Here is a 24,576-nt window from a genome sequence, read left to right on the forward strand (position 1 = left end):
AAGGAGCAGGCAGAGTACAACGGACTTCCTGAGTTGAGGTGATAGAGCTGAGATGACTGGGAAACCAAAGCAGTGAGAGTTATCAGTACAGTGTACCAGAGAGAAAATAGCTGCAAAGAAAGAAAATCTTAGTGATCTTCTGAGGGTCCTCCTTGAGTATTCAGCTGAGTACTAATCAGTGCGTGTGAGAAAACTACCAAAGGCTGGGGTAAACAACCACCCGAAAGGATTAAAGAGTAAGTACCTACCTCTCACAGAGCACTGGAAATAGTGCCTGCTCCCACCAGCTAAACTGAAAAAAATTCAAAATGTACAAGGCATTGACTGGCCATCACATTCAGCAGCTAGGTATAATACATTTCTACCCTCACAGGAAGTTCTATTGGACAAGACGGATATAGAATATCTTTGGAAAGACAGAGAGAAAATGCTAACAGTGATTGTTTCTAGGGAAGGGGACAGAAACAGCGAGGACACTTATTCAACATATACACAGTTATAATTTCTGAACTCTGTAACATGTCAAATACTACTTTTTTAAAAATAACTATTTACTTATTTTAAAATTCCTTGTTTAGTTCTCCAAAAACTTGATTAATGCTAATTAGAAGTAAAAAAAAAAAAAACTCAGAAGATCTGGGGTATAACAGAGTATAAAGAATAGAAATCACCTCTCCAAGATTTCCTAGAAATACTCCTGACTACTGCCCTCAATTTATGAAGCATTCATCTAGTCACAATACTATTTGGGATATTATATGCAAAAGATGAGAGTTACTATTTCTGAGGAATTAGGGAACAGGGACAGAAGAAGTAGAAGAAACATGCTTACAAAGCATAAAACAGTAGCTGTGGCCAAAAGGCACAGGAGAAAGTTCTATTCTTTTGGGAAGGAAGGCACAAGGTCACACTGTCACATCTATTTCTCTTCTTATACGTACTCCCGTTTTATGCTCTACAGAAGAGCACTTAAAAGCAACATAGTCTTTCCGTTCTGCTCTGAAATCACATTTTTTTCAAACGTTATTAATACACTGAACAAGTTACTTAACTGCTATAAGCCTCAATGTCCTCATCTATAAAATGAAAACCTGTTATTTAACCAATGGTATATACTAACTATTGGCATTTTTGCCTAGGAGAGGAAACAGCCAAACCTTTGAGAACAAAAAAGGCACAGTAGTCAGGTACCATAAAATAACAAACAATAAAACATCTGAACAGGTACTTTTCTCACTGGAAGATGGTCAGCTCTGGGAGGTGGAAGGATCTGGGGATGATGCTAACACATGAAAATCTACCCTGGAAGAAAAATGAATAGGAACAGAATCCCAAACCACCTGCTTTCCTGCCCGTGAACACTGCATTCTCATTCTCAGTTCCCGCTCCAGGGATCTCAGCCACTGTTTGGATCTAGTCTAGCTCCACAGCAGCGCCTTTCACTGTAGCCCAATACACACTGCCTTTCAGAGAGCTTGGGCAGCTCAGAGGTCTGTGCCGGGCAGAAAGAAGGCCAAGCTGGTGTCTACAAAGTGACAAGGGCACAGACTAGTGACCAGGAAGCCTGCCCAAATTTCAGGAATTCGGGTTTGTAGGGAAACAAAAGCATAGTACGGTCCTATCAGATAGGAATGTCATCCAGGGACTCCACTACCTAATCATATCCACAATCATTCAAGGAGGTCTACTTACTAAAGAAAACATCCTACAAAATGTAAGACCCAAGAAGGAAGCTGTGGCACAGTGAGGAAGAACATGACAATGATTTCCAGAAATGTTTATTTTCAAGTTATTAGTAAACAAATTTTAAAATGTAGTAATGACCGGTAATTTACATCCTTAAAAATGTATAGGGCATGTGTTAAATTCATTTCACACAATTGCTACATGTAGAAATCTCTTACGTGTGGCCTTAGACTACCATACGTTTATTGAAGGGAATGAGACATTTGAAAATGAGTTTATACTAAACGGGAAAGTGCAAAGAAACTTACCCATGTGTGCCAGCTCTGTGGCCCGCAGGCAAGAGCATCACCTGCCTGTGCCAGTCAGACAACCAAACGTTACTGTGAAAGCCATGAAAGAAGCTGTTAACACTCTGGTTTCATCTCAGCACAGGCCAGAGCAGCAGATTAAACAGAACTTTACATCAGTGGCAGGTCTCCCAAGTTCTCTTGATGCCACAGAATTCATAAGTGGGATCAGTATGTTCTGAAAAAACATGGTACTGCAAGAGGAAATAAAGGTTCTACCGCATCAAGCAGTGTAATACTTGAAACCTCATCATCAAAGTGACAGTTTTCAAGTGCCATTTATGATGCCCTAGTCTGGAAACATCCCAGCTAACCCATCTGATCAACAATTTCACAGATGGAAGCACTTGATGGCTAATTGGCAAGTCTATTATTCAAATAAAACAGCTCTCTGTACCTCTTCTTCCATTATTACAAGTCAAGGTACAACAAGATTGGTCATTCAGATTAGCTTAATAAGAGAAGTCTCTTTCCCAAAATAATTTTTTAAATAGAACAACATATTTTGGCAGAGTACTAATCAGTTTCTGAATAGTAAGGGAAATGTTTTATAAATTAAAAGGAGTAAGAAATGTAAACCTTCATTAAAAAGTTGTACTATGTGTATCTTCTACCTTTATCAATATGTCAAGATATACATTACCATAGGGAATAAAATGAATGAAGTATTGATTCATTCCTTAAATATTCTTAAAATATGGACCAAGTATTACATGTCAGAATAAAGAAAAACCCTTTCAAATATTTTGTTTCCTAAAATTTAAAAAGAAAGCATCTTACTCTTCACCTACATTTTGCATTACAAATTTCCAGACTATTTAAGGTTTTTAAATTTATGAAGCAAGTAGCCAGTGACAACACTATAATCTGAGGAAATGGTGTTGATGAAAAATAGGCTTTGGCATTAGAAAGGCTTGTGTTCCAACTCTAGCTCCACTTCTTGTTAGTTTTGTGACTCGACCCTACAATATGGAAATAATTATCCCTACCCATGTAGGATTGTTGTGAGGACTAAATGAGAAGATTAAATACACAGACCACCTCTCCCATCAAAACATGGGAGGCACTCAGCATTAGTCCATTTGGCTCTCACCCCCTCCCCCACTCCACCTCCATAAATTCTAGAAGGGAATCCTGATAAAATTGTCAAAATATGTGGGTTCTTTTTACAAATACATACATTTGCTCTAGATCCCACTGATACATAATTACATCCCCTGTTCAAAGTATCTGGCTATCTCCCTATATTACTAAAATTCTCATAGCCCCCAAGGAAACCCTCAAGAAAGAGCCTTATAGAAAGACTGAGTTATAAAATATTCAAAGATCTCATTTAGTCTACAAAATAGAAATTAGGAAATGTGAGTAGTAACTAGAACCAGCAAATGTGAAAGAAACAGTAGCCAGAAACTATGCAACCAGATGAATACTAAAGTAAAATAAAAATTATCTCCCTATAGCGACAGTTATATAATGGTAACAAAAAATGTATTCTGCTAGGAAATGAAATAGATTCCCATGAAATTAAAAAAACAAACAAACACCTTTTCAATAAAACAGAGGGTTGCTTCTCCAAAACAAGGTTGTGTCAGTTTACTATCTACTTCTGATAAGCATTTTGCTTCCAATTACTCAGTCTCTGGTGTTTACAACACTAGGGAATAAAGAACTATTTAACAGAGAGCTACCATAGGCAGGTAGGAATGCAATCGAGTAAAAAGAGGAGAAATGTATATACGAGTAAGAGAAAAGTATAACTACCATAAAAAAAAAAGTATAACTACCATAATTATTAATTTACTCTTTATTGTCCCTAAGCCCCACCCCCACCGTGCCCAACACACGTGGCATTCGGTCTCCTGGAGGGAAGAGCCTGTGAAATCACTGGAGACAGTTTGAAAAGCAGCACTGGGAGGCTGTCCAGCGGAAACCACTGCCCTGATCAGGTGGCTTGCTTCCAGGGCACTCAACCCAGATAACATCCCACAAAGAACCACCTTGAATGTATATTGTGGGAGACACTGCTCATGTCTGCCCAGATTTTAAAAGAGTATGATATCTACAGAACTGTCCAAATGATAATATGAAAAATTAGAAGTTATGTTATACAGGTTTCAGACAGGAAACCCACAGATCAATGTATCAAATGAGTAATGTAACCAGTAAACCAAACATGTAAAACAATGTTAAGGGCAGGGAAAAGAAACAAATTGAAGTGTTATGATCATAACATCCCCATACATTTGGAACACTGAGATTATATTACAATCTTAATTTCCTATATTAGACAGACGTATCTTCTCGTTTCTCATCCCATATATCCTTTTCTATCAAAAACGGTATCAGCTGTCATAGATCCACCATATCCTTGACTTCAAATTTAAAATCTTAACGTTTCATTTTCCCTCATAATTTTGATTTCCTATTTCATCAGAATGTATTAATTTTGGAAGACAATTTCACTGTAACTGAAAATATGTCACTGCTCCCCTTATGTTCTAAAGAATTCAAAATTATTTAGGGTAATTTCATATCAAAATTGAAATTTAACAATCACAAATATCAAAGACCTTTGTCCTTGACAGACCAGTCACAACTAGAATGTTCAAACAGAACGACACAGATTAACTAGAATGCACCACCAGGAATCTGTTTCCCCTTTACTTATTTGAGAACTCTTAAGAATTGATTTGAGATCTCTCAGGAGCATATTTTTCACGGGGTTTAATATCTATTAAGAACAACGCTACAATGACAACTAGAAAGCGTATGCTGTAATTAGCTTGCTTTTGACCTGACCTCTTTAATTTTCTACAAAAGAAACATCAGCTCAATATATGAACACAATGATTAGAAACTATACTTTTAAAGGCAACTTGTATTTTTGCTTTGTTTCTAAAGCAAAATCACTATCTGTAGTTAAGCACAGAAGAAAAACAATTAAAATTTCTTGACCCTTCCCTACTTCCTACTAGGAAGAAAAATGGCCTAATTAATATACCAATGTTTAGGAAGGTCTTTGTAAATGTTCAGAGGATCACATCAGGATACCTACTCAAAGAACCAAAGGGAAAAAGTGGTAACCAGAAGCATCCATCAGCATATAAAAACTGTCAATACAGACAGGTTACAGAGCTCAAGGAACATAAAGAGAACTCATAAAAAGCCTTTTGTAAAAGCCTGCTCATTTTCATGCTACTGCCCAGTGGTAAATAAATGGTTTTATTTCAAATGTGACAGGTATAAAGATTCATTATACACATTAATCCATGTTGGCTCAAGACCCGTCAGAATCTCTCTAGCTGGTAAATATACGATAAAAATAAACATCAAAATCTGTAATTTAAAAACAGTGTTGTAGTAGCTTCATGTCTCTGCTTCCATTCTTGCCTTCTCACATCAATCCAGAGTATCCAGGTTCTTTAAAAATGTTGAGTCTGAAAAGCATAATTCCTTTGCTCAAAAATCTGTCATGATTTCACAACGCACTCAGGAGACTCTTGTACGAGGCCCTAGGTGATCTCTGCTCTGGCAGCCTCTCTAGTGTGTTGTCCTCTTCAACTCCACTGAGGGAGAATATGGAATGCTTAAGCAAGGCATGAGAACAAGCACTGAACAATAAAAGGAATTTCTGATTTTATTTTATTTGGTGGTTTTTAAAGAAAGTACTAAAGGAAAATATTATTTAACATTATTTAATGTTATATTGACTTGTTCGTTTGTTTTTGTTTGTTTACTAAAAACAGAGAACATTACGTAAGAGTAGAAGTTCCTTCAGGCTCCCTTCACTCTCGTGAATTTGGTGTGGGTTACTAGGCCTGTGCTGTACGAGACGATAGCCACAGCTACATGTGACCACACAAATTTAAGTAAAACTAAAAATTCAGTTCTGCGGTCATACTAGGCACTTTGCATGGACTCAACAGCTACATGTGTCTATTAAATTTAAATTTATCAAAATTAAAATTAAATAAAACTTAAAACTGGATTCTTTAGTTGCTCCAATCACATTTCAAGGGCTTAAAAGCCACATGTCCAAAAAAAAAAAGCCAAATGTGGCCAGTGGCCACTCTATCAGTGGAGATATAGAACATTTTCATCATTGTAGAAAGTTCTACTGGACAGTGCTTTTATTCAAGAGTTATGCACCTGTGGGGACAGAGCCCCAAAAAGCAGTTTCCAGGCTCTCAGCCTCACATAGAAAGGTGCTGGCTCAGGTAGTAAATGGCCATCGACTGGGATCAAATGGCCATCAGCTGTGGCTAGTTGGCCGTCAGCTGTAACCCGTGAGCCATTGGCCACTAATATAACTGCTGTGGCTACACTAGCAGAAAAAAATGGGAGCTAGCAAAAGATGGTGGCTGAGCCTGCAAGCGGCGCAGTGAGGGTTGGGAATTGTATGGCTCCTGTTTCCTGTTTCTCTAACCCAGCTGCCAGCAAGAGGATAGTGGTGTGACTCCCCTACCTATGGCTCCGTGGGTGTTCCTTTTTGGCCTCATCATGTCCTGCGTTCTTATGTGGGGAGCGGGACCAGAGACTCTGCATGACTCCCTGCACGACAAATGGTGCAGCGGGCAGGGTCTCCTGCATGACAGTACCCTTTAAAAAAGTGTTATTTTATGTTTTTTACATTAATGCTAATGCTTTCATACTGCATATAACCCTCTACAACCTGAATTTTCCTCTTAATATGTTTATAAGGTCTATTATGCATACTGATATACAGAGTCTAGTTTATTTTAACTGCTGCATAATGTTCCATCATGATACATTTTGCCAGATAGATGCTTAAGTATTCTGCATTTTTCAATGATCCAACCAATGTAGTAATGAATATTATTAAACATGTCTCCTGATACACATGTGTTAAGAGTTTCTCTAAAGTGAATACATAAACGGAATTGCTGAGTCATAGAAGTCAGGGCATTTTCAACTTTGCCAGAGATTGTCAAATTGCTTTCCAAGTGATTTCAACCATTTATATTCCACAGTTTGTTCATTCAACATATATTTATGATCTTCTATTTGCCAGGTAATGCTCCAAGCACTGAGATACAATCATTAATCAATTAAAACACCCACACCCCACACCAACCCACCCTAAGGAAAAAAGTTTACATGAGAATTTTTGCTTCCCAAAATCTTCGTTAACACTTAATACAACAGACTTCTGTTAAAAAAAAAAAAAGAGCTAATAGTTGTTTTAATTTTAATTTCCCTGATATACAGTGAGATTGAGTATCTTTTCATATGCTTGTTGGCAATTCTTATTCTACAAATTTCCATTTCATGTTTTGTTTTTATTCTATAAGGTTATCTTTATTGTCTTACTGACTTAGGGTTCTGTTAAATGTATTGTAGACAAATGTGTTGCAAATTATCTTCTCTCTATTGCTTGTCATTTTAAGTTTGTTTCTACTGTCTATTGAGACAAGAGTTAGTAATGTATTGAGGTAGTAAAATTATCAATCTTCTCTTTAGAGTTATGCTTTCCTATTTTGAAGTCATAAGGACATAAAATTTTCTTCGAAAAAACATTTGAGCAGTTATCTACTGTGTGTGTCCGACATGTTCACGTCTGAGTTTATTTTATCCTTATGAGAACCATCTAAGGTAGACATTATTGATCTCATTTTAAAGATATAATTGAATTTTTTATTGTGGTAGAACACATTAACATAAAATTGATCATTTTAGCCATTTTTAAGTATACAGTTCAGTGGCACTGAATACATGCACATTGTCGTGCAACCATCACCACTATCCATCTCCAGAAACTTTTCATTTGCCAAAATGAAACTGTACCCAGTAAACACTAACTCCTTACTCGACTACGGCCCCCAATCCCTGGCAACCACCATCCTACTTTCTTTCTGTCTCTATGAATACGACTTCTCTAGTACCTCATGTAAGTGAATCATACAATATTTTGTCCTTTTGTGACTTGCTTATTACTTCACTTAGCATAATGTCTACAAGATTCATCCATGTTATAGCATGTGTCAGAATTTGCTTCCTTTTTAAGGCTCATAATATCCATAGTACGTATACATCACATTTTGTTTATCCATTCACATATCAATGGACACAAGTTGCTCCCACCTTTTGGCTATTGTGAACAATGCTGCTATGAACACTGCGTACACACACCTGAGTTTTTTAATTCCCAAGGTATATACCCAGTAACGGAATTGCTGGATCGTATGGTAATTCTGTTTTCTGCAGAGGTCACACAATTTTACATTTCTACCAGCAATACACAGGGGTCTACCCTCACCAACAGTTGTTTTTGTTTTGTTTTGTTTTGAATTAATAGCCATCCTAATGGGTATGTCCTCCAAAATTATAAACTTTGATTTCTACTGTTAGGTCTTCATTTAGTATATGCACTTTCATGTATGGAATAAGGGAAGAATCTAATATTAGCTCTCCCCCCTCAAATAGAAAACCCCTTGCTTTTCAGCATCGTTTAAGGAACAGGTCTCTCCTTCCCCACTAATTTTTAAGACCATCGATTATTACAAATTAAGTTGCCATATATGTACATATCTATTTCTGGGCTTTCTATTTGACTATACTGATCTATACCAATATAACACTCTTTGAGTCATACAGCATTAACATATATTTTGATATTTGGTAGAGCAAGTTTCATTTTCCTTTCTAAGAATTTCTTTGCTATTCTTGGGTTGTTTTCTCCTATATCAATTTTAGAATCGGTTTTCTAATTCCATGAACATTCTGGTTGGTATTTTTATTGGAACTACACTGAATTTATGACTAATTGAAGAGAATTGGAATGTGATATTAAGATGCCTCATCCATGAAAACGGTATTATTTCTTCATTTATTCCAGTGATTTCCCCCATTGCAATGTTAAATTAATCTTTTTTATAAAACATTAGACCAAAACCTAAAAGACAAATAATTCAAAGAACATTTCTACTCCAAGACCTACAATAAGAAACCAAAATGGTTATTAGTTATATATACAAAATCTATATACTGTATGAATTCATGAGTTATAACAAAATAGATCATATCCAATTCATGAAATTATTTTAAGTCTAGCCACCTGAAATAATCCTTCAAAATATAGCTTACATCTCACCCCTTTCAGAAAGCCTTCTCTGATTACTCATCTACATACAGTATTTTCCCTTATTTTTGCATCTGGAAATTACTGAGGTCTGTATCAGAGATAGAAACTGATCACTTACAGGCAACACGGGCCTGTGTATGGGTTTAGTTTGGCCTACACCAGGTTTCTTAGAACAAAAACTAGAGACCAAAAAGATCAGGGCATTTCACCCAAAAATCACAGGACTTCTGACTTGCAAGTTGTATGTCATTCTCTCTCAGGGTCCTAGCTATGAAGGTTCCATCTCCATGCGTCCTTGATAACCAGAGTAGGCAATTCACGCACTGATTATCAACGTTTCCACCTAAAAGTGACCTGTTAATTTCCAACTCACATTCCATTAGTCAAAGCAAAATCATGGTCAGGCTACTTCAAAAATAATGGAGAAGTATAATCCTACAATGTGCCTGGAACATAAAAAGTCAGAAATATTTCATATCATTGATGACTTTGCCTTTAATCTCTTCCCCTCTACCTATAACCCAAACTACCACTAGAATTTTCAAAAACACAAACTGAGTTATCTCACAACTCTGCTAAAAAAAAAAAAAAAATCTTCATGAAACTACAATGTCTATATGATAAAAAGTAAAAATCACTAAGCGTGACATTCAACATGTTTCATAATCTACTCCAAACTCTTTTACCAGCTTCTCTCCCCATTATTTCCCCTTACATCGCCTATTCCCCAGCCTTTCTGAGTATGTCTTGGCATATATTCCAAAATTTACCTCAAACATCACATTAATTCAGGCCCATTGTTCCCTTTTTGTGGAAAAAATTAAACACTACACCCACTATATTACAAATCACATTTATAATGAGCACTAGTATCCACTCATTCAAAGTAGTTAACACAAGCCAGACAGAATTGCCACGTATCTACTAGAATTTAAGGCCCCTAGATTAAGATGTTCTTGTTTACCTTTGTATTCCCTATAGCATAACACCAGATACACAGAAACTCAAAATATTGGCCTAACAAATTCAATACAAGACAAGATAGATGTCACTCACATTTTACTTAAGTTTCATTGCCTCTTAAGCTTACTTTGTTTCTAAAGCTAAACTGGACCCAGAGACTTCAACTAAAACTTTTAGAGACTGGAGACTATGCTTTGGCTATGCCCATCTCTTGGGTTTTACCTTCACTGCCTTTGGAAAGTTTAGTTGTCCAGACCTCGGTAGGGGTAAGGACAATCAGGTAGTCAAATTATAGCAGTAAATGCTTTTAACACAATCATCTCACATCTTTTAGTAATTTCAAGTTAGTAAGCATTTTGGCAAAATAAATTAAAAAAACACATTTGAAATTTAAAGCTATTAGTTTACAAATTCTAATAGTTCTAACAAAACATCTGTTTCAGCGTCAGACTAATGATAAGTCATACTGAGGTAGGAAACTGCACCAAGTTAATGATTTTAGCATACCACTGTTCAAGTATTAACATTTAAAAATGTAATATTAAAAAAAAATAAAACTTTAAATGAAATTATTTTGGAGGTATGGACACCATAATGAAGAATTAGGGGGAAGTACCATGACAAAGCTAATGGAAGAGAAAGTTTTAAGAAAGACATTGTAAATAGTGTGGAATACTGAAGTCCAGTTAGAAGAGAACGAAAAGTAGGCAAATAGACTTGGCAATTTGAGCAATTACAGTACAGTAATGGAGGAGGCCAGAATATAATCTCAGGAGAGTCAGTGGAGGTAAGGAAGTAGAACTTGTGAATATAAGCTATTATTTCAGGAATTCTAGAAATAAATGGAAGAAAAGGTTTAATGGAGGGATGCAATTAAGTTTTGTTAATTTTTGGATACAGGAGACTTAAACATCTTTGTAGGCAGAGAAGGGGGTCAATGGAGATGAGCAAGGTTTCAAAAGAAGTGATGGGATCAGCGAATACACAGAAGGATTAGCCATGGAAAAAAGAAAGGTTACCTGTATTCAGAGAAAGCAGAGTCCTTTGAATGGATGGAGAACCCTATTTTGCTCTCATTTCCATGTTTTAAAAGGGCCTCTGCAAATTTACCAGCAAGTTTTGTGGAAAACTATTTATGATGAAATCCTGCCCTTTCCATTAAATGGTAAGACAGTAACACTGATTTTGGGAGGATAAAACAACTTATGTCACCTTTTCTACTTTTATTGGCTACTATGCATTACCCAATGGCAAGAGTAGCTATTATGAATACAAAGATCTTTGACTTCTTATTAAAAGCAAACAATACACTTAAAATTTTATTCCTGTTTATTAAAAGATAACACACTTAACATTTCATGTTGCAGAAGTAACATCATAGGTATATGTCAAGTTAGTCTAGAACAAAAGTAAAATAAAGTTCTAGGACAAAAATGTAATCATTGAACACCTAGCATTTGATAAAGGAGATATCACAGAAATAAGAATCCACAAATGATTCCCTTAAAAGTTTGTCATCTGATCTAATTGGGAAGATGAAACACACACATGAAATGACAAATTCTCAAGTAACATATTTTTAAGTTCAAATAAGAATACAAACTGAGGACACAGGGGCTGATTAAATTGTTACAAACCAAAGCGAGGTTAGTGAACAAACACCTAGTTTTCCACTTAATGCAAAGGTCTGCAGTGGTCACTGAGATGTGATGTAGCTCAATTTGTGGTCAGTAAAACCATCATTTCATGTCCAGCAATTTCCCAGCATGGATATATAATTTATTGCCCCTAATGCTTAAGGAAAGTTATTTCAGTATTTAAATTTGATGCAACTTCCCTTAAGAATTCTAAGGTAACATCCTTACCTAATTTGCAGATAAATCTGCAATATCTACATATCAGCTCAGCTCACTTCAGACACTTTTATATGCCTTAACATTGTTATTGCCATTTTCAGAATAAGTTAGGGAAATTCTAGACGCTATCTAGAAAGCTTACAAAAGTATGACAGCATCTGTGGAAGAGTCAAGTTCAGAGATGCTCAGGCCTCTTAAGAACATGGATTACATCTTATAAAACTGAAAAATCATGAAGAAATAGGATGACAGTACAGGAACATGAGAACATTCAAAACTAACAAAAGTAAACAAAAAATAACTGAAGGATACAAGGATGCAATGTAGAAGCACAAAATGATTTCCCCTTTCTAAAAAAATGTATTAGTCATAAACCATGAAAGACCTAATGAAATAATTATTGTAAAAGTGCCTCTAAACCACTGAAAATTTCATAAAATCTCAAGCAAAACTGTTTCTTACACAAAATACAGACTACTTTGAATGAAGGAAGACAAAGTCATTGACAGTGATATGGGAATGATGGAAAGTTGATAACTAAAAGGATTCTAAAGGTGGGTTATAAAAATATTCTCAAAATTTGGTCATAAAATAATGCATTACATAAATCTCAGGAAAGGAATGACAGTCATCTCTTTTGTTAATTAATGGAGGACTATAAAGATAATCTGTACAGAACTCAAAAGAGGCAGAAATTTCTTCTTTAACAGAAAGCAGATAGAGTATCCTAAGGCAAATCTATAGAGTCCATTTGCCCAACAACAACATGGAACAAGATAAATGATATTAAAACAACTGAAAACTCATTTAATTTTAATAAGAATGTAAAAGAAACCATATATACCAAATTTAAAGAAACAGATATTACTTATTAATTCATCCAAATCTTAATTACTAGCAGGAATTTATCAGTGTTAGGATGGTACATACAAACATTTTAAGAGTCAGTTTTCTGTATCTTCCCAAGAGGATGCCATGTTTACTTTTTCATGTGTTACTTCTAAAGTCTACATTGTACACCCAGAAATAAGACAGTTTTAGTGCCTTTTTTAACTAAATATCCCAAAATTTTAAATCAAAGCAAATAGCGAAAATTCTTACTCCCAGGACAAAATTAAATTAAGATAATGTTATTTAGTGTTGCAATACAGCAACCAGCAATAAGGTTATCTATGAGGTGATTTTCTTAGGAGTGATTTCTTTCTCTTTGGATAGAGAAAAGCTTGCAATTTACACACAAAGAAATACTGAGAGTCTATATACTAACCTGACCCAGTCCAGGCATACCGCCTCCAAGTCTAAGAAGTCTGTCCATATTTCTAGAAAACAGAAACAAAGGAAAACGTTCCTAAGCACAAAAGTGTTTACTCAATTGCTATCTATATAATTCACCTTCAGTCACTCAGTATGTCAAAAATATTGGTGGTAATTACAACACAACATCAGACTTCCTGTTAATTAACACCACATATTAATTCAAGAAGCTGTCTTCCATGCTAATTAAGAAACCTTATTTTACTTGCTTTGGTTTTGGGATATCCCTAGTTTTAAAGACAAGCAATCTTAGCATACTTTCAAAACTTTTCTATCATTAAGTTAATTTATTTTCTTATTGTTAGCTAATAAAGTACTTGAATGAGGAAAAAGTGCCTGAAATGCTTATCATATGTATGATTGAATTTCCTTCAATTTGTCCAGAGTGTACAAATAAAAATCCTCACTTTTAAATTAAATTTTAACATCCTCATTAGTAAGTTCTGTGCTAATTAACTTACAGCTTGTCAGTTATCATCAAAACTACATGCAAAAGACATTGTGAGCAGATTATGGATCTCTGAATTAGCATCAAAGGCTTTTTAAAAATGAACTCATTATACTAAAAGAAATATTATAAACATTAAGTGCATTATGATAGTGCTCTAGAACCTATGCAGATATTTTGTGTTATTTCAGATGCTGTGGATGTGTTATTTCAGATGTTTCCTTTTTTACTAAGGAAATTCAGCTATGTTCTCAATTATAATTTTAAGAGTTAATACAGAGAGGATTAACTTCGAAATATCAATCTGATTTTTTTTTTTTTATGTCTGGAATAACTACAGAAGACCTTCTCATACACCTGAAAAAGTCACAGAAGAAATCAAAGGAAAGAAATAGAAAGGGTATTAATATGACCTCCAATATATAAAAAGGAGCAATTGAATCATAAAAATTAATATCCAGTACAACTAAATACTTTAAACATGAGAAGGAAGCATTTTTTCCTACTTGCTGCTATACCTTAAAAGTATTCTCCTTTCTAAGTGTATGCTTTAGAAAATGGTAATACTACAAAGAAATTCTAAGTTAAATACTAACAGATTAGTCATTTGTCCATGTTGTTTTAATAGTTAGAACTGCTATACAAAGTAAAACTCAATAATCTACTTGTATGATCATTACACTACTGCCTAATCATGTTTGTTGAATCCTGTTACCAATTTAATCCTTGAATATTTAGCAACATTAACATTGCAAACTTTATTCAAATCTAAATATAGAAAAGTACATAAATGATACAGCCATGGAATCTTCACAAAGTGAACATACCCCCATAACCCACACCTAGATGAAGAAAAAGGACATTATCAGCACCTAAGAACCCTCTCATGTACACTTCCTAGTCTCTACCACCCTGCAAAGGTAGAATTCCAACTTCTAACAGCATAGATTAGATTTTTGAATCTTATAAAGAATAAATGAAATCATATACTTTTGTATCTGGCTTACACTCAAAAACTTTGTGAGCTTCACAACGGATAAACTCATTTTAAAAAATGAAAAGGCACGCAAGAAAACTTGATAGTCCAGGTAAAATTTCTGCTTTACAACCTTAACTCATGTCCCTAATAGCAACATTTACGTATAAAATCTCCATCAAATTCTCATTAAAATTCCTCAACTGAACATTCAAACATAGCACTTTTGAAAGGTTGTAGAGAGAAAAAAGAAATCTTTAATTTTAAAATATTAAAGACATTTCTCTAGAATATATTAATAAAAAATTTTTTTTTCTTGTGGACTATTTCAAGCTTACAAACTTAAAAAACAAATGGAAAAAAAAACTTAACATACAGTATACTTTAGACATTATATATATTCCAGGCCAAAGTCGATTCCCAGCTGTGTTCAGTTTATCTATTCCCCCTGTGTTGTTTCTGATGACTTCACACAGACTCCAGATGCTGTGAATATATATGAGTGATGTGGGGAGCAGAGGGAAAGAAAATCTGGCAGGTCAAATTTCTGTTTTTAGCAAAATTAGACGTCTCAGCAAACAGGAAAAAATATTTAACAAACTAAAACATTTAAGATAAGATCATTGGATTTAATTAAAAAATGCTAATTCTGAAAACGAAATATATTTATAAAAGTTCCAAATAACACTACTTTTTTGGAAGCAAACAAGAACCAAAATAATAGTTACCTAAATGACCCTTAAACCTGGTTATCTCATTTACAATTTGGTATGTTAAAAGTGATATATTTTTATAATATCTTTATATCATCTCGTTAAAGAATAGGTAAGAATAAAATACATTTTTAATTTTCACCTGATCAGTAACTACAACTCGTGTGGTGTTAAGCTTCAATTTGTTGACGCTGACAAATTTCTTCTTGACTTCAGCGTTAATACTGGCAGGTATGGTTTCTCCCAAATATTTTTTTTCCTCTCTCTCCTAAAAAAAAGTAAATAAGACATAATTATGTTGAGAACTAAGGAGGAAAAGGTGCCCAAGAACTTTAAAGGAAGCAAAATTCCTAAAAACGAAATAGAAATCAAAATTGATTTTTAATCACCATTTCCAAAGAGTACAGAATGAAATACCATCTCAAGGAGCCACAGAATACAGTGATTACAATGAGGACAGGTCTCACAACAATCCCAATAGTACTATGTGGCTCAGCTATAATTTAATGTGATAATAACACAAAAAGCATCAATTTAAACAAAAACTGTGACACAACTACATTTGGAAGATGGAAAAAGGACAAGTGTATGCAGATGTGTGTGCAGAAAACTAAATGTTAATTTCCTAGAGTATGAAATTAATAAATAATATCCAAGTTGCACAGAAAAATAACAGAAAAAAAAATCACATTATTTAGAAATTTTGAATTAAAACCAGAAAAATCTGCTCAAAGAGTTGAAAATAGTTGACTCTGGGAAGCAGAACTCTGGGGTGGGGAAGGTGATTTGCTAGTTTTTATTATAAGCTTTGTGGCATAATTCAACTTTTTAAAATATGGACATATATTACTTTAATAAAATTTAAAGAAGAAAAAAAGAACCTAGTGATTTACCTTGGATCCAAGTTTTGCCTGTAAGTTTCTTTTTTGAGTTCTACTTATATGTAAAAATTGACATTTCGTGATTTTTAGTCTTTTGAGAGGTGTTTCAAAGAACAAAGAGAAAAGTTAATCATATTTTAAATAGAACAAATTTCATTCAATTGTGTAATTACCATATAGGTCTACTGCAATATTATTACAAATCTGTATTATGGAATCTTAGTGATGTTATTTGTCCTATGTCTTGAAAGTTTGTTATTTCATTATCCTAGGAATTAGTTCATCATTTCATAACCAATTGTTCCTAACTATGCCAAAAAGATTAAAATAAGAAAACAGAAGAATGATATCCAAAATAATGCAATAGTGAACTACATTACAGGTATTGCATTATCCTTTAGTTTTTACTGTGCTGCCCAAATCATTGCTTCATTTTTCAAAAAAGATATAAAAGACTAGAGACACCATCTTTGTAATCTTTTTGTTTTCTTTTAGCTTTCACTGAACACACTTGAGAATTCAGAATTTTCCATATTCCACCCATAATGACAAAGAGAACTGACAGAAAAAAGGTTTGCTATTAGAGAATCACAAGGTGAATGTAAAGAAAGAAGTAACAGCACTTTAGTCTGTTGATGACAATAACAGTGATGGTATAAGCCAGCGTTTTTTGGGCACTATTGACATTCAGAACCAAAAAATGTTTTGTTGTAGGAGGCTGTCTCGTGCATTATAGGATGTTCAGCAGCATCCTTGGCCTCCACCAACTAGATGCCAGCAGCTCCCACTCAGCCATGATACTCGAAAATGTCTGCAGGGCCAGCCCGGTGGCTCAGGTGGTTGGAGCTCCATGCTCCAAACACCAAAGGCTGCCAGTTCGATTCCCACATGGGCCAGTGGGCTCTCAACCACATGGTTGCCGGTTTGACTCCTGCAAGGGATGGTGGGCTATGGGCTATGCCGCCAGCAACTAAGATTGAACACGGCACCTTGAGCTGAGCTGCCGCCGAGCTCCCGGATGGCTCAGTTGGTTGGAGCGCGTCCTCTCAACCACAAGGTTGCCGGTTCGACTCATCCAAGGGATGCTGGGCTGCGCCCCCCGCAACTAGCAACGGCAACTGGACCTGGAGCTGAGCTGCGCCCTCCACAACTGAGACTGAAAGGACAACAACTTGAAGCTGAACAGCACCCTCCACAACTAAGATTGAAAGGACAATACCTTGACTTGGAAAAAATCCTGGAAATACACACTGTTCCCCAATAAAGTACTGTTCCCCTTCCCTAATAAAATCTTAAAAACAAAACAAACAAAAAATATGTCTGCAGACATTACCAAATATCCCGAAAGAGCAAAATCACTCCCAGTTGAGAACCACCGATATAAGCAAAATCTCAGATTATGCATCTTCAGATGACAATATCCTAGATTCATTTTCTCAAACTTAAGAACCAATGTATGCTGGAAACAGTATGGGAGGTCTTCAAAAAGTTCAACATGGAATTACCACATGATCCAGCAATTCCACTCCTAGATATACATTCAAAAAAAATTAAAAACAAATATTCAAAACAAGTACATGTACATGCATGTTTATAGCATCCCTATTCACCACAGCTAAACAGTGCAAACAGCCCAAATGTCCAACAAAGGATGAAAAGATAAGTTCTAGTACTGTGTACACAAACAATGGAACGCATGGAATACTATTCATCTACAAAAAGGAATGAAGTAGTGATACATGTTACAATGGCGATGAACCTCAAAACATTATGCTATGTGAAAGAAGCCATGCAAAAAAGGTCACATGTTGATTCCATTTACATGAGATATCCAAAATACATAAATCCACAGAGATATAATGCATATTGGTGATTGCCAGGAGTTGGGGAGGGAGTAAAATGGAGAAACAGCTTTATGGGTAAAGGATTTTAGTTTAGAGTGATGGAAATGTTTTGAAACTACATAGAGGTAGTAGCTGCACATTGTGAATGTACTAAATGACAGTGAACTAACTATTCACTTTAAAACGGTTAATTTTGTTATGTAAACTTCACCTTAATAAATTACTTCTTAAAAGGATCAATGAGTGAACAACAATATATTTCTAAGACCAAAAAAGAAACATGACATTCTCATCCAGTTAGGTCTTCAGCAAGGACTTCATCACACAGTTTTACAACAACCTGTTTTGCTGAAGAGATATGTGACATATTCTTTTATCTTTTATGATGTTGACAGAGTTCATATGTGAACAATAATGAAGTTTAACACAAAAGTGAGTAAAAGGAAATAGGTATGTAGAAATAAAAAAAGAAAAATCACTGGACTAACACTAACTGGTGTTTATAAATCTAAAACAAAAATATTTTGTAAGCAAAGATGATGACCATCAACAAAATTATGAGCTGTCAATGTTTTCAAAAGTATTGCAATTGGATAGATGAAAAAGTTCTGGAGTTCGATGGTGGTGGTGATGGTTGCATAATATACTTAATGCCACTGAACTGTACACCTAAAAATGATTAAAATGGTAAATTTTATGTTATGTACATGTTAACATACATACACACATACCAAGTATTGCAAGTGCAAGGAGAACCAGAACATATAATAAGGTAGGGCCTATTAAAGATGTATTTGAAATGTGAGCTGGTGGATATGGTTCAGGTTTATGCATAATGGATGATGAGCAGTTAATTACATTCAAAGCATGTTGTCCATTTTACATACATATACCTTCCAAACCAGGGAAATACAGAACATAAAGTTGTATGACATTTTTAAAAACATTATTTTCACACCCGTAAATTATTCATAAAATGACTTAAAAGTGTAAAAAAATTTAAAACGTGCTCTGGAACCAGATGGCAAATGGTGATTACCATTTTTCTTGGTACATGAGGGTGAAGAGCTATGACTGCAGTCCAAGTGCCAGGATTCAAATCTGGCTCTACCACTTAACACTTATTAGCTCTGTGTCCTTGGGTCAGTCACCTCTCTCAACCTGTTTCCTCATCTGGAAGATGGGGATAATGACAGCATCCACCTCACAGAGTTGTTTTGAAGATTAAAGATGACAATAGACATAAACAATATTTAACACCATGTTTGGCATATATTAAGTAAACAATGAACGCTAGCGGCTGTCATCAGCATCACCGTCTTATGTGCATAAAGTTCATCCAACAAAGATTTTTCTGCCCACATAGTTTGCCGTTTAGTGAGTTTCAAAGCACGGGGCATATTTCACAGTACTACATGAATCACAGTGGAGGAGGGACTTGAATTTTGCAGAATTTAGCAAAGGGGTTCATAAAATGAAAGTGTTACCCTATAACATAAAAGAGAGTACTTCCAGTTCTTAGAAATTAAAGCAATACAAGAGGTCTATGGACCGAAAACAAGCTTTTACACCTATCTAAAAGTGGAGGGCTCAGATGCTCATTCATGGTTATGATCAACTTTACTTAAAACATTACCAGAAAACAGGAATAGTGTTTAACTATATGCAATATGTCATGCATACAGTAATGTGTCCTAATTGGTAAAAACAGTACAAAATAAATATCAGTACTTTCAAAAGGTTAAATGATTTTCCACTTTTCCATCTCCCAACTGAGTTAATATCTGAATAGAACCTGACAAAAACACAAGTGGTTCTTGTTACTGATTTGCAAACATGAGTTCTGAATTTAGTACTAAACACACCGTTTTACATGACAAAAAAAAAAAAAAACACACACAGCATGAAAATATGTCAGAGAGGTTAAAATCCCACTTTTCAATTAGAACAGCAATATATTATTTTCTAAGCAACTGGGGAGGGGGGTAAAAATCTCCCAAATTCAACAGGTGAGACTTCACTGAAAGATCATGACTTCAAAAGTTTTCTTCTGTTGGCCAGATGTAATTTTGTTCTAGAACAAATGAAGGGTAATATTCAGGCTTTTCACTAAATTGTTCTCTATTGATACTTATTCCTGTTTTGAAAAACTTCAGAGTGGACACAGGAAACAAGGGAGAGAGAAGAAAATTAACTTTCTCACTGAACGAATGTTTGCTTTGCTACTTGTCCTTCCCATAAGCCTGGACCTTTTTTCCTCTTAGTGTCAGGTTTTTAACTTCCTTCAAAAAACAAACAAAACCCCCAGAGATTCACTGGTTTTTAACCTGACAATCTTCAAAACAAAGTGTGGCTATTCCTGCTACACCTTCTAATTTACTTTCAATTTGTAAGTTAGAAGGCATAAAACCATCTTAACTGTAGCTAATTCTGAGCCATTATGTATTGTAATCTCTTCAAATGCACAATAACCCATACAATTTGTTTGAAACACATATAATTTGGTAGGCTTAACATGACACAAGTCACCATTGTGTTAACCATCTCCACTAAAACTGTATTCAGTTCTTTTTTGTTATTTCAACATTATCCGTGAGTGTCTTACTGTTTTACTCATAAACATTAAGTCAGCAGTCGTAAAAACAAACTTGAGAGCAGTAAAAAAAAAAAAATCATTTTCACCCTAGAACTATATTTCCATGCTAATTTTTCAAGCCTCTTTCCTGCCTTACCCATGAAATCTTTATCAACTTTTTTTGATACCATTTTAATTTCAAGAATTTTTCACTCGGTCACTAGATTTATAATCAGACTCTTTCAAAAAGTTGTACATTTTTCTTCTTCTGACAGAAACGAAGTCAAGTCCCCAACAAAATTAAGTCCCAAGAGGTAACACACGGTAGCAGATTTCTACTTTACTGAAAACAGAAAATGTTATCAATTTACTTACAACTGCTCAATTCGGACAAATTGAAAGCAAGTTAGAAGGCATATCAGGAGTAGCCACGCTTTGTTTTGAAGATTTTCAAGGTTAAAACCCAGTGAATCTCTGGGGGTTTTGTTTATTTTTCGAAGGGAATTGAGAACCTAACACTAAGAGGAAAAAAGGTCAAGGCCTATGGGAAGGACAAGTGACAAGGCAAACAGTCATTCAGTGAAGAAGTTAATTTTACGCTCTCTCCCTAGTTTCCTCTGTCTGCTTTGAAGTTTCAAACCAGGAGTAACTAGCAAGAGAGCACAAACAGAGGACAGAAACACGGGTTATCCCTGTATACGAAGGAGAGATTCCCAAAATGTGAATTCAGCAGAGCGGAAACACCAGGAGGATGGAGACCACATCCAGACCTAACTCCACCAGCGAGCCCGGTAGCCGGCGAAGATGAAGGAGCCTGGGCTCCTCCCTCAGGGCCCGGGCCTCCAGTGGCAACTCCGCTGGGCAACGTGACTCAGGAAAGCCCGGGGCTGGCGGCGGCCTAGCGCGCCTGTCTCTGCGGACCTCCGGGGCCTGTCTCCCCAGTCTTACCTGAAGGCGCGCGGGGCGGGGGACCGCGGTCTGGAGCCTGGTCTTCCAGCGGCGGTGACGCGGCGGCGGCAGCGGCTGCAGGGGATCAGACTCGGCCGGGTCTAGCTCTGCGAACCGGCGATGAATCAGCCCGATTCCATTCAAAAGAGTCGCCCGGGCCACCGCCGCGAAGCACTTCCGGGTTCACCGCTCTGCTTCGGCTTCCGTTCTCCCGACGGCCAATTGAAGAAGACTCGGGAGTCGGGCGGGCAGCCCAAGAGGAGCGCCCAGGACAGACGGCGCGGGGCCGTCCCGCTTCTCCGTTCCCGGCTGGGAGGGCGGGGCGGAATAATGCGGAGCCCGATCCCGCGCCTCCGACGTCCTCCCTGTTCTCCTCCCCCACCTATTCCTCCCCACCTCCGAACGCCCAGGCTGCCGCCCAGATCGGGACGCCGGCCTACCCAGCCCGGGAGGTGACTGGCGAGGAAATGAACTGCATTGTTGCCGAGATCAGAATCCCTTTCGTTCTGGTATTCACCGCGGCCCTACTCGAAAACTAGAAGGTTCACTTGAACTAAACTTGGTGATCTGAGAAGCAAAAGAGAAAACGGAGGGGGGTAAAAAGAGGGGGAATCGGTCAGATGTTCCTTCCCATAGGGCCCTCTATCCAACGTCTTGGCTTGACCGCTTTGCCAAGATTGGATTTCCAGGAAAACCAACGTTTACCAAATGTTAAAATCACCCATCTTAAACTCAATTTAATTTACAGGGCATAAGGAGTGATGTACTCAAGTTTCTCCGTGTAACGTGCATCAACAAGTTTTATCCATTATCTGCTCTGTTTTAGGTTTTCAGAGAGAACAAAAGCGCCCCCAAAAAAGACTATTGAAAGTTTATTAGCACACTTAGGAACAGGCTCTATTTAGGGCAGCATGTTTACCAAGTCCACTCATTTTGTCAAATACATTGCAAATAATAAGCATCTTTAAAATATTCCTAAACCAAGATGGTAATGAATCTAATGTGTGGCGGGGAAAGAGGAATTATAGTATCTGAATCCAAGGCTATTTGAGTAGGGCAATTACACAGAATTTCCCTCTCAGATACTCCATCTCTATCTAAAAAATATATAGGTTATTTAATCATAAGTAATACTAATTGCATTTGGATCTTCATCTTTATGTTTTCCCCCAAACCCGCATCTCCTCTATTTTTCTTTTCTTTCTTTTTTTTTTTCCATGAGTGACCCCATTCTTCAACTACTTTACCTAATCAGACCTGAGAGTAGATGCTTCCCTCTTATTCACCTGTTCCCACTGGCCTTCCAATTAATCACCTTGTAAATCATGAAGTTTCTAATCTGTAAAATAGCTTTCCCAATCCACCACTCTCCTTCCTCCATTCTCTCTAACCATCACTCAGGCCTTCATTGCTTTTATCCTAGAATGTTGTAATAACCTCCTTGATCTCCCTGTCTCCAGTCTGTCCCCCTTCAATCCATTCTCTACTTCATAGACAAAGATTTTTTTCCTGCTATACAAATACAGTCACACCCCTTCTTTCCTTAAATTTCACCAGTGTTTCCTTATAACATTCAATACAAGGATCAAAAATCCTTCAACTTTGGAGCATCCTTGCTCCAGCCACCCTAAAGTATTAAGCTGGGGAATAAGATGTCCACAGGGACTTTTTAAAAACTCCAACATATTCTTGGGATCTAAAAGGTAATATGCATGCTTAGGGTTGTATGAATACCTAGGGCTATGTGAATGCTCAGGAAAGACCTGAGAAAGCCCTAAGCTCTCACCTCTAGTTGACCTTAAAGTGCTATTCAATCAAGAAGTGAAGGCTAAGGTAGAGTTGTAAATTCCCTGGCTGAGTGTTGAAGTCATGCCCCAACACACATACTAAGACCCTTGGCAAAGACTGGGAGACTTATTAGTTGAACATGTTTAAGGAAATCTCTGTCCAGTCATCAGATGGCCACTAAGCCAACTGAGCAAAGACTCCAGTGGTCACTCATAACAAAGAATAAAGATGTTAAAAAATGAATTCAGAAAAGTCACTAAACCAACAACTACTACTACAAACAGAAACTCTGGGGAAAGGGTAGAATCTGATTTCCAGAGTTGCCACATTTTATTTGAATGTCCAGTTTTCAAAATTAAAAAAAAAAAAGTATGATACATACAAACAAACAAAGAATGTAATACCCATACACAGGAGTAAAACAAATCAATAACAAACTATCCCTGAGGAAGCCTATATGTTGGACTTACTAGATAAAGACTTTAAAGTAAGCTATTTTAAATATGTTCACAAAGCTAAAGGAAACCATGTCTTAAAAATTAGAAGAACAGGGCTGGCCCGGTGGCTCAGGAGGTTAGAGCTCCATGCTCCTAACTCCGAAGGCTGCTGGTTCGATTCCCACATGGGCCAGTGGGCTCTCAACCACAAGGTTGCCAGTTTGATTCCTGGAGTCCCGCAAGGGATGGTGGGCAGCGCCCCCTGCAACTAAAAATTGAACATGGCACCTTGAGCTGAGCTGCTGCTGAGCTCCCGGATGGCTCAGTTGGTTCGAATGCGTCCTCTCAACCACAAGGTTGCCTGTTCAACTCCCGCAAGGGATGGTGGGCTGTGCCCCCTGCAACTAGAAACAGCAACTGGACCTGGAGCTGAGCTGCGCCCCTCACAACTAAGACTCAAAGGACAACAACTTGAAGCTGAACGGTACCCTCTACAACTAAGATTGAAAGGACAACAACTTGACTTGGAAAAAAGGCCTGGAAGTACACACTGTTCCCCAATAAAATCCTGTTCCCCTTCCCCAATAAAATCTTTAAAAAAAAAAAAAAATTAGAAGAACATATGAGAAGAATGTTTTGCCAAATAGATAACATCAATAAAGAGAGAAAAATTGTGTTTTTTTAAAATAAATAAAAAT

General features: G+C 36.5%; 1 protein-coding gene across 1 annotated transcript in view; it reads right to left on the reverse strand.

Annotated features, from left to right (window-relative positions):
• PSMD14 (proteasome 26S subunit, non-ATPase 14) overlaps positions 1-21,830 on the reverse strand; it is an 89,718-nt gene extending 67,888 nt beyond the window's left edge. The window contains exons 1-3 of the mRNA XM_033112807.1: positions 21,654-21,830; positions 15,548-15,673; positions 13,222-13,273 (exon numbers count right to left, since the gene is read on the reverse strand). Coding sequence (XP_032968698.1) covers positions 13,222-13,269 — 48 coding nt within the window. The 5' untranslated portion in view covers positions 13,270-13,273; positions 15,548-15,673; positions 21,654-21,830. The remainder of the gene's footprint in view (positions 1-13,221; positions 13,274-15,547; positions 15,674-21,653) is intronic.
• Between the last annotated feature and the right edge of the window lie 2,746 nt (positions 21,831-24,576).

The sequence above is a fragment of the Rhinolophus ferrumequinum genome, chromosome 8 (genome assembly GCF_004115265.2).
Source record: "Rhinolophus ferrumequinum isolate MPI-CBG mRhiFer1 chromosome 8, mRhiFer1_v1.p, whole genome shotgun sequence".
Lineage (NCBI taxonomy): Eukaryota > Metazoa > Chordata > Mammalia > Chiroptera > Rhinolophidae > Rhinolophus > Rhinolophus ferrumequinum.